Source organism: Geotrypetes seraphini, chromosome 7, assembly GCF_902459505.1.
Source record: "Geotrypetes seraphini chromosome 7, aGeoSer1.1, whole genome shotgun sequence".
In the NCBI taxonomy this organism is placed as follows: domain Eukaryota; kingdom Metazoa; phylum Chordata; class Amphibia; order Gymnophiona; family Dermophiidae; genus Geotrypetes; species Geotrypetes seraphini.
In genome coordinates, this window is record NC_047090.1 from 133103217 (window position 1) to 133117838 (window position 14622).

General features: G+C 42.5%; 1 protein-coding gene across 6 annotated transcripts in view; it reads left to right on the forward strand.

Moving 5' to 3' along the window:
* Nucleotides 1-14622, forward strand: part of KLHDC1 (kelch domain containing 1) — a 167390-nt gene that overhangs the window by 151609 nt on the left and 1159 nt on the right. For all 6 annotated transcript variants that reach the window (XM_033952968.1, XM_033952973.1, XM_033952971.1 and 3 more), the window contains one exon: nt 10869-10921. In XM_033952968.1, coding sequence (XP_033808859.1) covers nt 10869-10921 — 53 coding nt within the window. The remainder of the gene's footprint in view (nt 1-10868; nt 10922-14622) is intronic.

Genomic DNA, 14622 nt, shown 5'->3' on the forward strand with positions numbered 1-14622 from the left:
TGTGGAGGCTGTTTAAACCTTCAGTGCTTATGGTAATAATCACAGAAATCCCTCCAATTGAAGCTTGAGGCTTCTCAGTCCTCTGCCATGCAATGCTCACTTATGAGCAGCATCAGGGCACAAACCTCTTGTTTTCCCTTACATCACTGTCTCTCAAACTGTGTGTCATGGCACAATGGTGTGCCCCAAAGAGATTCCGGGTGTGCCATGAGAGATTCCAGAATTTTACTTTATTTTTAAAAATTCCTTTCATAAGTATACATTAGAATAGATGGCATGTACTTCATGTACACAAGAGTCTGTCAATGTTTGTGCGTATGTGTGCGTAAGGATACAGCTGTCCAGACAAGCACTGTTGGAGTTCAGGAGTGCTTTACAGAACAAAGTGGTTTGAGTTTTCTTAGACTATGCAATGCAGTGGCCTATGTTAATTGCCAAGGGGACACCCAGAGTGCCCCTCTGTGCTTGGAAGCCCAAATGTTGTTTCGATAGACAGATACCTTATCTTCTAGTGCTCTTGGCGGTGTATGTAGCAGGAGCGGACAATGTACAAACAGATTTCCTCAGCAAGAAGACCTTAGATTCCAGGGAATGGTCACTCTCCCAGGAAGCCTTCACCTGCATAGTAAATCAGTGGGGGTGTCCGACATTTGACCTGATAATATCATCCACCAACAAAAAGGCAGATCAATTCTTCAGTCGCAGACACAAATCGAGAAGTGAAGATCTGGATGCCCTGGTTTAACCCTGGCGAAAGGCAGGTTTTCTGTGTGCCTTCCCTCCGTGGTCCATGATAGGCCGATTTCACTGCACAAAAAAGTTTTTGCTTCCTGAACACTGCTGGGTGTTTCTTATAGAATTTTGGGTGCTGATCATGAATATTACATCAAAAATTACCCATCACGTACCATTTCAGAGAAATCTTCAATTTTGTCGTGATTTTTTCTTATATTTGGATGCAAACAATTTTTTCTCCCATAAGTGTCTTATCAACAACGGTTTGTGCCGCCTGGGTATGTCCATGCATAAAATCTAGCCAGGTTGGAAGCTGTTTTATGGAAGATGACATCCTGGGCATGTCTGGGCAGGTCTGAACGAGCTTGCGCTGTCTCACCATGCTATAATGGTGGCTTCCATACACCGATCCTGCTCATTTGGTTAATATAGATAGTCCGTGTGTGTATATAGTATCAGTATAGTAAAGTATAGTAGTATAGTAGCTGTAGCAATATAACAGTAAGTAAGCTTGATGCTATAGACGTTTTGGTGTCGGGCAATATGTCTCGTCGGTGTCGTAACAGCCGCGACACATTCTGCTATATCTGTGGGGAATATACACTTACGCCTCAGAGACGTTCGATGACTGCCCTTGTAAAGAAAGCCTATCATCTGTATTTTGGCTGCAAAATAGGTGATCAAGACAAGCAATGGGCGCCTCACATTTGCTGTGCGACATGTGCTGTTAGTCTGAGAGCCTGGCTCAGAGGTACTCGAAAGACGATGCCATTTGCTGTTCCGATGATATGGCGAGAACAGAAAGACCATGTGACGGACTGTTATTTCTGTTTGACTAATGTGTCTGGTTTCTCTGCCAAAAACAAGAAGTCAATTGAATATCCTAATCTGCCTTCAGCAATGAGACCCATGCCACATGATGACAGTCTTCCAGTTCCGAAACCACCAGAGGATTGGACCTTAGACGAACCAGATGAAGAAACTGCAGTGCAGGGTTCTAACAGTGACATTGACCCGGATTTTGAACCATCCTCATCAGGCGATCCACATCTGATAACACAGTCCGAATTGAACGATTTGGTCAGAGATTTGGGTCTGTCAAAAGCAAAAGCTGAGCTGCTAGGTTCGAGACTGCAGGAATGGTGTTTGCTATCACCAGGTACGAAAATTTCTGTGTTTCGAGACCGGCATCATGATATAACCAAATTTTTTGCACAAGTCGACAGTCTCTGTTTCTGTTGTGACATTGAAGGATTGTTCTCGGTCTTTGGTTGTGATCACAACCCGGAAGAGTGGCGTCTTTTCATTGATTCGTCAATGTTAAGCCTGAAAGCTGTTCTGTTGCACAATGGCAACGTTTATCCTTCAGTACCTGTTGGCTATGCAGCACATATGAAAGAAATATATGAGAATATGGAAATGTTACTAAAGTATGTCCAGTATACCAGGTATAACTGGAATATCTGTGGAGACCTCAAAGTCGTTGCTCTGTTACTAGGACTGCAGCTTGGCTATACAAAGTACTGCTGTTTCATCTGCGAATGGGACAGCCGAGACAGAGAGTCGCACTATTCTAGAAAGAACTGGCCACTCCGTAAAAAGTTAGTTCCAGGACAGAAAAATGTAGCACATGAATCGCTTGTTGACCCGACAAAGATATTTTTGCCTCCTCTTCACATTAAACTGGGACTCATGAAGAATTTTGTGAAAGCAATGAACAAGGAAGGGGAAGGTTTTCGTTATTTAAGACAGATGTTCCCAAGAATAACTGATGCCAAGATCAAAGAGGGTATTTTTGTTGGCCCCCAGATCAGACATGTTATGAGTGACAAGCGATTTGAAGATCTGTTAGTTGGGCCGGAAAAAATTGGCTGGAAAGCCTTGAAAGACGTTGTTGACAATTTTCTGGGCAATTACAGAGCCCCAAACTACATTCAGCTGGTAGACAAACTTCTCAAAGCATACAAGAGAATGAAGTGCAATATGTCACTCAAGATTCATTTCCTCCATTCACACTTGGACTTCTTCCCCGCAAATCTCGGTGCTGTGAGTGACGAGCACGGTGAAAGGTTTCATCAAGACATAGCTACGATGGAGAAACGATACCAGGGCAATTGGAATCCGTCAATGCTTGCCGACTATTGTTGGATGCTACAACGTGATGCACCAGACACTGAATATAAAAGAAACTCGGGAGCAAAACACTTTTAATTCTGTTTCATTTAGTCGCTTGTGCGAAACGTAAACTTGACTATATATTTTATTGTCAGTAAACATAAAAATGTCTATTTCTCATAGTTCTTACGTGATGCAGTAAAACCAAAACCATATTTGAGCATACCAAGTTGGTACCTGTCATAATCACCAAAAACTTTTCAGGAATCAAGACTTAACCAAAAAATTTCTGTGCAGGATCATGGTGCACAAGGGAAGAGTATTCTAGTAGCAATTATAACTATCATTTTTTTTTAAATTCTTTATTGATTTTTAAACTTTCATCAAGTGTACAGAAATTCATAATAAACACTATTAATTTGACCACTTGAACAACTTATCATTATATCCTATAAATAGAAATATAACCCTCCCCCCACCCTCCCTCAAAGCCCATTATTCATTATAAGATCATAAACCCTACACTTGAAACCCTCCCCCCACCCAACATTAAGTGGTATATAATTAATAGAAAAATGGCATGTAATCATGACAAAAAGATGTTAATGGCTCCCATATTTTAATAAAATTTTTATATTTTCCATTCTGTATCGCCAATGATCTTTCCATTCTATATATGTGACATAACGAGTTCCATCAGAAATTAAAATTAAGCCTACTATGGTCTTTCCAGTTATTAGTAATATGTTGGATGGCGACTCCAGTCATGATCATTAAAAGTTGAGAAAAATGAGGTCCACACTTCAATATATTGTCCAATATACACACACAGTGGAACCAGTCCGACTTATCAGATTCTACCGATGATTAATAATCCCGCCTATCCTTATAAATAACAAAAGGAGGAAAAAAGACTTCAGTAAGTAAGGCAGTCGTTCAGTATCCTTTAATATTGGACCTATAATAAGACCTAAATATTTCAATTTGCATATGTTCCAGATGAATCCAAAGGATACAATAGTTTGTTTGTCTTCAGTGCAGTTTAAAGGCATTAACTCTGATTTGTTGGTGTTCAATTTGTATCCAGACACATGCGCATATTGCTCAATTATTTTGATGACTTGGCGAATAGATTCAGGTGTTATGTAAAGCATGATGTCATCTGCATAAGCGGAGAGTTTAATTTCACCACCATTGTATTTGAAACCAATAATGTCTGGTTGAGTCCTGATGGCCACAAGTAACGGTTCCAATGCTAAATTAAAAAGTAAAGGAGACAGAGGACATCCTTGCCTTGTGCCTCTTGTAGGTTTAAAGATGTCAGAAAGGAGACCATTAATAGATATTTGTGTACTTGGGTCAGAATATAATACAGCAATCATTAATAAATTGAGTAGGAATATTAAGCTTGCGTAGAGTAGCAAAAATAAAAGGCCATTCCACCCTATCAAAAGCTTTTTCAGCATCTAAACCCACAAGTGCAAGTCTACAGCCAGAGGATTGGCATGCCGCAATTATATTCAGTAGTGTACGGGAATTGCTGAAGGAGTGCCTTCCATTAATAAATCCAGTTTGATCTGTAGTGATCAAGTGTGAAATGACTCTTTGCAGTCTGGTTGCAAGTATCTTGGCAAATATTTTAAGAACATAAGAACATAAGCAGTGCCTCTGCTGGGTCAGACCAGAGGTCCATCACGCCCAGCAGTCCACTCACGCGGCGGCCCATCAGGTCCAGGACCTGTATAGTAATGCTCTATCTATACCCTTCTATCCCCTTTTCCTTCAGGAAATTATCTAATTCCTTCTTGAACCCCAAAACCGTACTCTGTCCTATCACACCCTCCGGAAGCGCATTCCAGGTGTCCACCACTCTTTGGGTGAAGAAGAACTTCCTAGCATTGGTTCTGAATCTGTCCCCTTTTAATTTTTCCAAATGCCCTCTTGTTCTTGTAGTTTTTGAAAGTTTGAAGAATCTGTCCCTCTCCACTTTCTCTATGCCCTTCATGATCTTGTAAGTCTCTATCATGTCCCCTCTAAGTCTCCGCTTTTCCAGGGAAAAGAGTCTGTTTCTCTAATCTTTCAGCATATGAAAGGTTTTCCATACCTTTTATCAATCGTGTCGCTCTTTTCTGAACCCTCTCAAGTATCGCCATATCCTTCTTAAGGTACGGCGACCAATATTGGACGCAGTACTTCAGATGCGGGCACACCATCGCCCGATACAACGGCAGGATAACTTCTTTCGTTCTGGTTGTAATACCTTTCTTGATAGTACCCAGCATCCTATTCGCCTTCTTAGAAGCCGCTGCGCACTGTGCCGACGGCTTCATTGTGTTGTCCACTATTACCCCCAAGTCCTTTTCTTGGGTACTTTCACCCATTGCCTGCCCTCCCATCGTATAGCTAAACTTCGGGTTTCTGTTTCCTACATGCAAGACTTTACATTTCTCTACATTAAACTTCATCTGCCATCTCGTCGCCCACTCTTCTAGTTTGTTAATCATAGATAGCGGCCTGTAGTTAGTAACATGCAAAGGATCCTTCCCTGGTTTAGGGACTACAATGATGGTTACTTCTGTGAACATTCCGGAAGCAGATCCTTGCATTATCAACTGAGCAAAAAACTGCTGCATGTATGGTACTAATGTATTTTGAAAAGCTTGATAAAACTCAACTATGAATCCATCTGGGCCAGGTGATTTGTTTTTTTGCCATTTCAGAGATTGATTCTAAGATCTCACCTTGTGTAATAGACAAGGAAAGTTGGTCTTGATCCTCAATGGATAGTACTTGAAGATCAATTTCATCTAGAAAGGTACGCAAGATTGTACTGTATTGACGAAGTCAAACCAGGTCTAAGTGCCGAAAAAGGGGCCACTGAGCTGATGGCCGCTGGCGCGATCAGTTCAGCGACCCGGCAACCTACCCACTGCAACCATCGCGGCAGGAGAGATGCCCTCCTGGCCCCGGCGACCCCCCCACCCCCCACTACAATACGGGCAGGAGGGATCCTAGGCCCTCCTGCCCTCGACACAACTCCCCTCCCCCAATGACTGCCCCCCCCCCCGATCGCCCCCCCCCGCTGACCCGCGACCCCACGGGCCGACCCCAGACCCCCCACCTCCACCCCCTCTTCCCCGTACCTTTCAATGTTGGCCAAACGGACGGGTGCCAAGCCCACCCGTCCGGCAGGCCAGCCGGCTCCAGAATGGGGCCGGATTGGCCCAGGCGGCTGAAACCCCACCCACAGTTGGGACCTGAGGCACCTGGGCCAGTGAGAATAGGCCCGGGAGCCTTAGGCTCCTCCTGTGGGTGGGGCCTTAAGCCCACCCTTAACCGAGGCCCATTTATTGGCTCCCTTGGCAGCACATGTAGCTGAAGTGGACAATGTGCAAGTGGATTTCCTGAGTCATCAGAAACTGGATTCCGAAGAGTGGTCTCTGCCTCAGGAAGCCTTCGACAGCATTCTTCAGAGCTAGGGGATGACTGACATTTGATCTCATGGCATTAGCTAAAAACAGGAAGGCCACTCAGTACTTCAGTCGAATATACAAGCCAGGAAGCGTAGCCTGGACACACTGGTCCAGCCCAGGCTTCAAGCAAAGTTTCTGTATATGTTTCCCCCATGGCCGATAATAAAGTCCTCCAAAGGATATGAACCCATAAGAGGCGAGTAATTCTGGTTGCCCTGGAATGGCTGAGATGGCCGTGGTATGCAGATCTAGTACTAGATCTATTCTATCCCCGTTACTGTTTAATATTTTCCTGGTTTCCTTCTTGATGCTGGGCCAGTTGGGTTCACCATATTTACATATGCTGATGATATTCAGTTAGTCCATCAAATAGATCTTAACAACCCAGAAGATATATCTCTCATCAATACATAACTGGTTTGTCGCTAATATGTTAGCTCTAAATATTAGTAAGACAAAGGCTATGATCTTTCTGGTAAGAGAGGGCCATTCCTTACTTGCTCCAATTTCCATTTCATCAATTTCCATACAAACAGTCCCAACCCAACACTTAAACTTCTAGGTGTCACGTTTGATGCAAAACTAACTTACCACAGCCAAATTAGCACAGTAGTTCTGAGTTGTTTCTAAAGACTACGTATGATACGTTCACTTTCCAAATTACTTGATCCAGCATCCATCAATATCTTAATTCATTCATTGATAATTTCACACCTGAATTACTGCAATTATCTCTATAAAGACGTAACAAAGAAGGAAATAAAACGCTTACAGTCTAAATGCAACATTCCCAGCATGGGAGTCTTTATGATCCCACTGCTGCTCCTTAGAAAAGTCCCTTAAATTGTAGATTCTAAGTTCTCCTCTGAGAAAGGAGATACCAGACCATAGAGGGGGAGGAAGAGATGCCATAGCATGGAGGGAAGGGAAGGAGATAGAGATACCAGACCATGGTGTGGAGTGAGAAGGAAGGAAGGAAGTAAAGGAGAAAAGAAGAGAAAGAGAGAGATGCCAAAGCATAGGGGAGGGGGTGGAGACAGAAAAATGGAGAGGGGGTGAAGCTGAAATGAATCATGCGCAAAGGAGAGAAGGGACACAGTTTATTGAAGGGACATAGAAAGAGGGAAGATGCCATATGGAAGAGAGAGAGGGTGGACAATAGATGGAAGGGGTAGAGGGGTAGAAGCTGGGTGGAATGGGCAAAGAGAGGGCAGATGTTACATGGAAGAGAGAGAGGACAAACGCTATATAGAAAGAAGAGAGCAAAGAGAAGATGATTAAAGCAGAAACGACAAAAGGTAGAAAGATTTTTTTGTTGCTTTACTTAGAATCAAGTAGTATTGTAACTGTATGAATAAAAGTTTATAAATAGGAAATGGAAATAAGGCAATTTTTTGGACTAAACCCCTTTCCTCAGGTCAGGACCAGGATACCATAACAGCAGAATCTTGTACTGTTCTGAAGAAAGATTTGACCTCTGAAAGCTAATTGAAAAAATGGATTAGTCCAATAAAATGGTATTTTTCTTATTTCTCATTATTTGTTTAATTTTGTTAATTTATAAAGTGGTGATTGTTATGTATCAGTTTTTTCATATTTACAGCTACTGTATTTATATTTTGCACAGTATTAGGGCACATGTGTCACTGTTTTTGTGGTGTTGTGGTGTTGCATTGTATGCAGAGTCTGGTTTCTTGGCGGTTCAGTTTAACTTTTGTCTACATATTTCTATTTTTAGTTTGTGATTATTCCTTATTGGGCGAGGGTGTATCTCTGTTCTGTGTGTATGAAAAGGACATAGTTTTCAGTTGGCATTGACTGTGCAGGATCAATTGACTGTGCGGGATCTGGCTTGTTTAGTTTTACAATGTATGTGTTGGTGTTCTAGTGCTCACTGCATTGTTTAAGATACTGCCTTTTCCTAGGTACACTCTTGTGCGATATGTGGATTGTTACTACAAATCATATTTTTCATAAAGATGAGGGGGGATGTCAAAAAATGATGGGCCCCTGGTGTCACATATGCTAGGTACGCCACTGCCTGGAGGACCCATACTGCTTTGGTTTTATGGCTTGGCTCTTGAGCGTGAAGCCTTAGTGTGCAAAGGCTATTCAAATGTAGTGATAATAACCCTGCTAAGATCTGAGAAGCAGTCCACTTTAGCAACCTATACAAAGACTTGGAAGTGTTTCCAAAGCTGGTGCAGTCAGAGACGCACAGAGCTGACCAAGGCTCCAATTGCCTTGGTCTTAGCCTTTCTCCAGGAAGGGCTCGATAAAGGCCTTGCAGTGGTTCACTTAAGGTACAGATAGTGGGTCTTTCCTGCTTTAGAGGACGGATCAAATAGCGAATCTTGGCTTCTCATTCAGATGTTTCCAGGTTTTTAAAGGGAACATTGTGTCTTCGCCCTCCTGTTTTCCAGCCTTTTCTGTCATGGAATCTTAATCCCATCCTGCGGGCACTGATCAGGCGCCATATGAGCCCTTGGAGGAAGCCTCATTCATGGACTTAACAATCAAGACTTTGTTTTTAGTGGCCAGAAGGGTATCAGCAGTGGCATTGCGAGGGTGAGAGGCGCCTGGGGTGGTGGTGCCCCTCTCCGCCCTCTTCTCTGCCTCCCCATTTCCACATGCTCCTTCCTCGCCTCCTCCTTGCCATGCGCATGCACTGCTTCCCTTCCTCCATACCTCTGTAATGTTCCTGGTGTGAGCAGTAACCCCCAACCTGCTGTCACAGCAGCGTTGGCTCTTCCTCTGATGTCACTTCCTAGGCGCCAATGCTGGGCAACAGTAGGTTGGGGGTTGCTGCTCACACAAGGAACATTACAGAGATACAGGAGAAGGCAAGCGGCACACACACACAGCAGGGAAGGAGCGGGAGGGCAGAGAGGAGGACAGGGGCCTGCACCCTCACCATGATGGTGCCTGGGGCGGACTGCCCCTCCCCTTTACTACATCACTGGGTATCAGAATTGCAGGCTTCATCAACATTTTGGAGACTGGTGTCTCATTTCGAACAATACCTTATTTCTTACCAAAGATAGTTTTCAGTTTTCACATAAACCAAGAAGTGTGTCTTCCGGCCTTTTTGTCCTTTGGAGCAAAGAAGGAAAACATAGAAACATGATGGCAGATAAAGGCCAACTGGCCCATCTAGTTTGCCCATCTGCAGTAACCATTATCTCTCTCTCTCCGAGAGATCCCACATGCCTATCCCAGGCCCTTTTGAATTCAGACACAGTCTCTGTCTCCACCACCTCTTCTGGGAGATCGTGAAATTCCTGGCTGGTTAATTCATTTGTGCTGGACTATCTGAGGATATTCAACAGCACTTTACTGGATAGTGCTGCTAAATATTCCCTCTAACTGCCTATACTGAAACCAGCTAGTTTGTGGGCGGTCCAGGAAGGAGTTAGGGCAGAGCTGAAACTTAGCCAGTTAGCAGCAATTTTCAGTCTGGTAACCAACTAAGTAATCACATATGCAACACATTTATCGGGTACCAGTCTGAATATTGGGCATTGCCTGGTTACCATCTGGACCACACATGTCATAGCATTGGATCTCTGGAGTTAGTTTGGCCCATGGCTTTGAAGCAGCTTGTTAGCCGCTTACTGCCACAGACTGAATGCAAGGTCTTAAGTGATTTTGGCACATACTTTACAGAACAGCACCTAGTACTTACATATGTAAATAACAGTTATTGGCACCAATGATGCATGAACATGTTAGGCTTCTGTAACCATTCACATTTTGGTGCTAACAGTGGTTGCCAGCTTATAGAATTACCTTTTAAGGGCTTTGCAAACTTAAATTATAAAATAGCACTGAGCACTTTGATAGCAGTTATGCATATAAGTATACATTCATGATCCTAAGTGCTAGTATTCTATAAAATTTAAGCATGCAAATGATGATTAAATTTAAAACCCTTATTATAGAGAAAGGAGGATAGTTCTATTTTATAATGCTGTACAATATTTAGAGGTAAAACTAATACATATTTGAAATAGACCAGTGGATTATAGTGGGCACCATGACAGTAGGATGCAGGCAAGCTCATTAGGAGTGCTTATGGCTAGTATGGCTGGCACTGCCTGCCATCTTTAAGTAGCAGAAACAAAAGCTCTTCACATCTCTAAAATATATTGTAACTCCTGCTTTTGTAACTGGCCTCTGGCCACTAGCAAAGTAGGACCATGGTATACAGAAACCGGAGGAAAGGTGCCAGGGTGTACATTATCCTTTTACTGATAGCACCACATTCTTTGGAAGCAACACTTGTTTGATGTTTTTAGTGTTTGCTCAGTAGATGTATAAGCTCATACTGTAGTACAACCAGCTCTAATAATATGAGCAAACACAGACAAGCAATGGTTAGAAATCTGAACATTTTTATCTTCACATTTTCTCATTCATCAATATGAATATACAGTATATGTAAATGTACACTTGCTACTTACAAGAAGCACAAAAACCTGCAAGTACTGTATATAATTATATTTTACATTTATTCATTTTATGGATGTTTTTGTTCATGAATAGGGTCACTGTAACGATTTGCTGATTTTCCAGACTCAACCATACTCACTTCTCAAGTAAGTTGGAAATATTAACTTTACATACTGGCACTACCATGGTGCTTCTGTTCATTTGTGCAACTACATAATTCTTTTATGGCTACAGAGAATTATCCTGTTTAGGAATTCAAGTACTAAGGTGCAAAGTGATTTCATAAAAGTGTATGCTATATGAATATTAGTTTTTGTTTTTGCATGAATATTAGTGCAACATGCCAAATTTCAGACAATTTTAGGCTTATTTATAACATGAATTACTGTTTTGAAAAGTCACCAGTTATTCACTTTTGCAAGTGATACTGCCATTAGGAGTGCCATTTTGAGGTCGTTGCCAATGTGGCTTGGAGCATCTATGCATCACACCTGGCTGATGGGCCAGGAACTCCCTGGAAGCTCCACTAGGACCCCAGAGGACCCTCCCCTTCCTCCTCCAGGACAGTGAATTGTCAGTTAGCCACTAGGGGGGTTGGGCCAAGGGGAGAACTCATCATCGCAGCCCAGGAGTGTCACAGCCCGATGTTCATGGGCTACAGGAGTAACGCTGTTTATGAGGTGGCTCACAAACAGCATTATTCCTGTAAGATGGGATTTAGCAACCTGCGTTACCAGCTGGGAAATACTGCATCTTAAGCGATGAGAAAGAAACACACAGTAAGTTTTTATGCTTCTTAATGTTCTAATATTCTATTTCTCCAAGGACAAGCAGGCAGTATATTCTCACATATGGACGACAGCATCCACAGAGTCCAGTACAGACATATGCCAAAGTGTACTTTCACTTTAAAACTTTAGCACTGTCCATATCACTTGTGTGCCACAGGACCTTCAGTTCTTTGTTTTCCACCGAGCAAAGAAGTTGGGTTTTTTTTTTTTTTCAGGGTTAAGTTTTTTTTTTTTTTTCATCTTTATTCCTTTTTATTTCTTTCAACAAGTGTACAATATTATTACAAGTAATTCACATCACTCACTTGACATTCTTAAGCAATATTATTACACATGTTTTAATTCCCTCCACCCACCTCCCATCCCCTCCCCTATCAACAAAATATTTTATCCAAATATATACATATTTAGACTCTCCCTCCCCCCCATTTTTACAAATTATCCCCTAAGGAAAAAGAATAACCCTTAATCATTACAATATTCAATTAATGGCCTCCACACCTCCTTAAACCTTTTAAAATATCCCCTCTGTACTGCAAGAAATCTTTCCATCTTATATAAATGACAAACTGAGTTCCACCAAAAACTACAATTCTAGAACAGTCTTTCCAATTAGTCGTTATTTGTTGAATTCCCACTCCAGTAAGAATCATCAATAATTTGTTGTTTGCTGCAGATATCTGACTTTTGGCCCTCATACACATTCCAAAAATCACTGTGTCGTAGGATAATGCTACATGATACCTTTCAGATGAACTTCCACACTGTGGCATAGTAAGGGGGGTGGGCGCCTCTCCTTGTCTCCATACCCTCCCATGCACCTCTTGAAATGTTCGCCAGTGTGATAAGCATCTTCCACCTGCTGCTCGTGCCAGCCTTGGCTTTTCTGATGTCATTGCCTGGTTTCGTGACCAGGATATGACATCAGAAGAGAGCCGAGGCCAGTGTTAGCAGCAGATGGAAGATGCTGCTTACACTAGTGAACATCTCAAGAAGTATACAGGGAGGGGACACACAGTGCAGCAGAGAATAGCAGGGGCACATGGTGCAGCGATGCCAGGTTCAGCCTTCCTTGCTATGCCACTGCTTCCACATCCTTACTGTCTTCAACACCTCAAAATTCTCTCCATCACTCCAGATGCTTTCTTCTAATAGGCATCCTCCTCCTAAGTCCCCAATGCCTAAACATCAACCTGAGCTGACTGTACCTTTGACTAGATTGGTACTGGCACCTTCTCTGCAGGACCAGATTAAGATCTTACTGCAACAGGAACTGGCATCCTTACTTCAGTCTAGAACACTACTTCCCTCGATGCATCATGCCTCAGCCTCAGTCCAGCCAGATGCTGCTTTGCAGCCAGCACATCCTTGATGTCGATCTTCATCAAAACGTCATGAGTCAACATCTCAACATTGATCTACATCCAAGCATCGAAGTTCCACATCTTGACATTGACATTCTTCTACCTGATGTCATTCTATCGTTCTTCCTGAGTCTCCTATCAACACTCGATTATTCCATCAAAGCACTCTCAATGCACTTCTCCATCACAGTCTCAATAATCTTCACGCCGTCGACATTTTATATCTTCCAGACACGATCACATTGAAGACATAGACTCAGATCTCTTCATCCACTCGTCTGAGCTCGATGTTTCTGCTGAGGAATCATATGGAATCCTGTCTGATCCATCATCTCCTCTCCCTAAGAGACGATACCTGCATGAAAGCCTCTTGTTTACAGAGTTCATCAGGCAAATGGGGCTAGCTCTTTCCATTCATATGGAATCAGAGCAGGAGCCTCGAGCGGAGCTTATGGAGGCATTAGACTAATGGCCCAAAGACTGTGTAAAGCTTCCTCTACACTGCTTAAAGAAACTCTCTTTAAAAACTAGGAAAATCCTCTCACATTCCCAGTAGCTCCTAGGAAGTTAGATACCCTATAAAGGCTCCATTCTACACCTGTCTTTGACAGAGTACAACTTCAACACCAGTCCTTAGTGGTATAGATAGCCTTGAAACAAGCTCATAGTTCATGTTCTCATTCCAGCACCTCTCCTGGGAGAGAAGGCAGGACCTTGGCGAGATTTGGTAGACGACTATTTTAATCATTCATGCTCACTAACCGTATACTGAATTATAATTTCCATATGACTTTTTAATTAAAGTCTTTAATTCAGCAACTGCCAAACTTCAAGCAATACCTTCCAACCAACAGGAAGCTTTCCAGAGCCTTACCATTTTTTTGAAACTAAAATACATGGTAAGGTCTGCCTTTGATGCTTTTGACATCTCATCTAGGCACACAATTGTCCTGTGCGTGATTGCACTGCACCTGATTGCACTGTGTGCAATTGTCCTGCATGTGATTGTGTTGGCGTAATTGTCTTGCATGTAATTATCTGCGCGCATTTGTCTGCACGTATTTCTCATGCGCGTATTTGACCAGCCACCGTAGTGTCTATTGCTATGCGCAGGCAGGAATGGCTCCATGTTTCCAACCTCGAGCCCAATGTCCGCTTGTCAAACATACCTTGTACAGAGGATGACCTTTTCGGAGACCGAATAGATGAAGCTACTGAAAAGATAAAATAGCATTCCAATTGTATTAAAACATTGTCCAAAGTGCAATCTGCACCTCCTATGCAGCAATCACAAAAATACTCTACTCCTTATCGATGACAACCTTAAAAAAAAAAAAAAAGAAAGAGAGGAACAGCATAGAGACCTAAAAAAAAAAGAAAGAGAGGAACAGCATAGAGAAATTTCAACAGAAGCATGTAGCACTGGTAATCCCAACCTGTGTGACTGAATTATTCTGTTTGTCAATGGAGAAAACCAAGGGCCCCTTTTAGAAAGCCACTGTATCTATTCCTCTGCAGCAAGTACACTGATGCCCATTCAAGTCCTATGGGCTTCGATGCGTTTGCCACAGGAGAATTGCTACTGTAGCTTTGTAAAAGGTACTCTAAAGTTGCTTACCTGTAGCTAGGATATGGGTAAGCAACTTCACTTTTTCCTGTAACATTTTACACTGATTTTTTAAATTTTTCTTA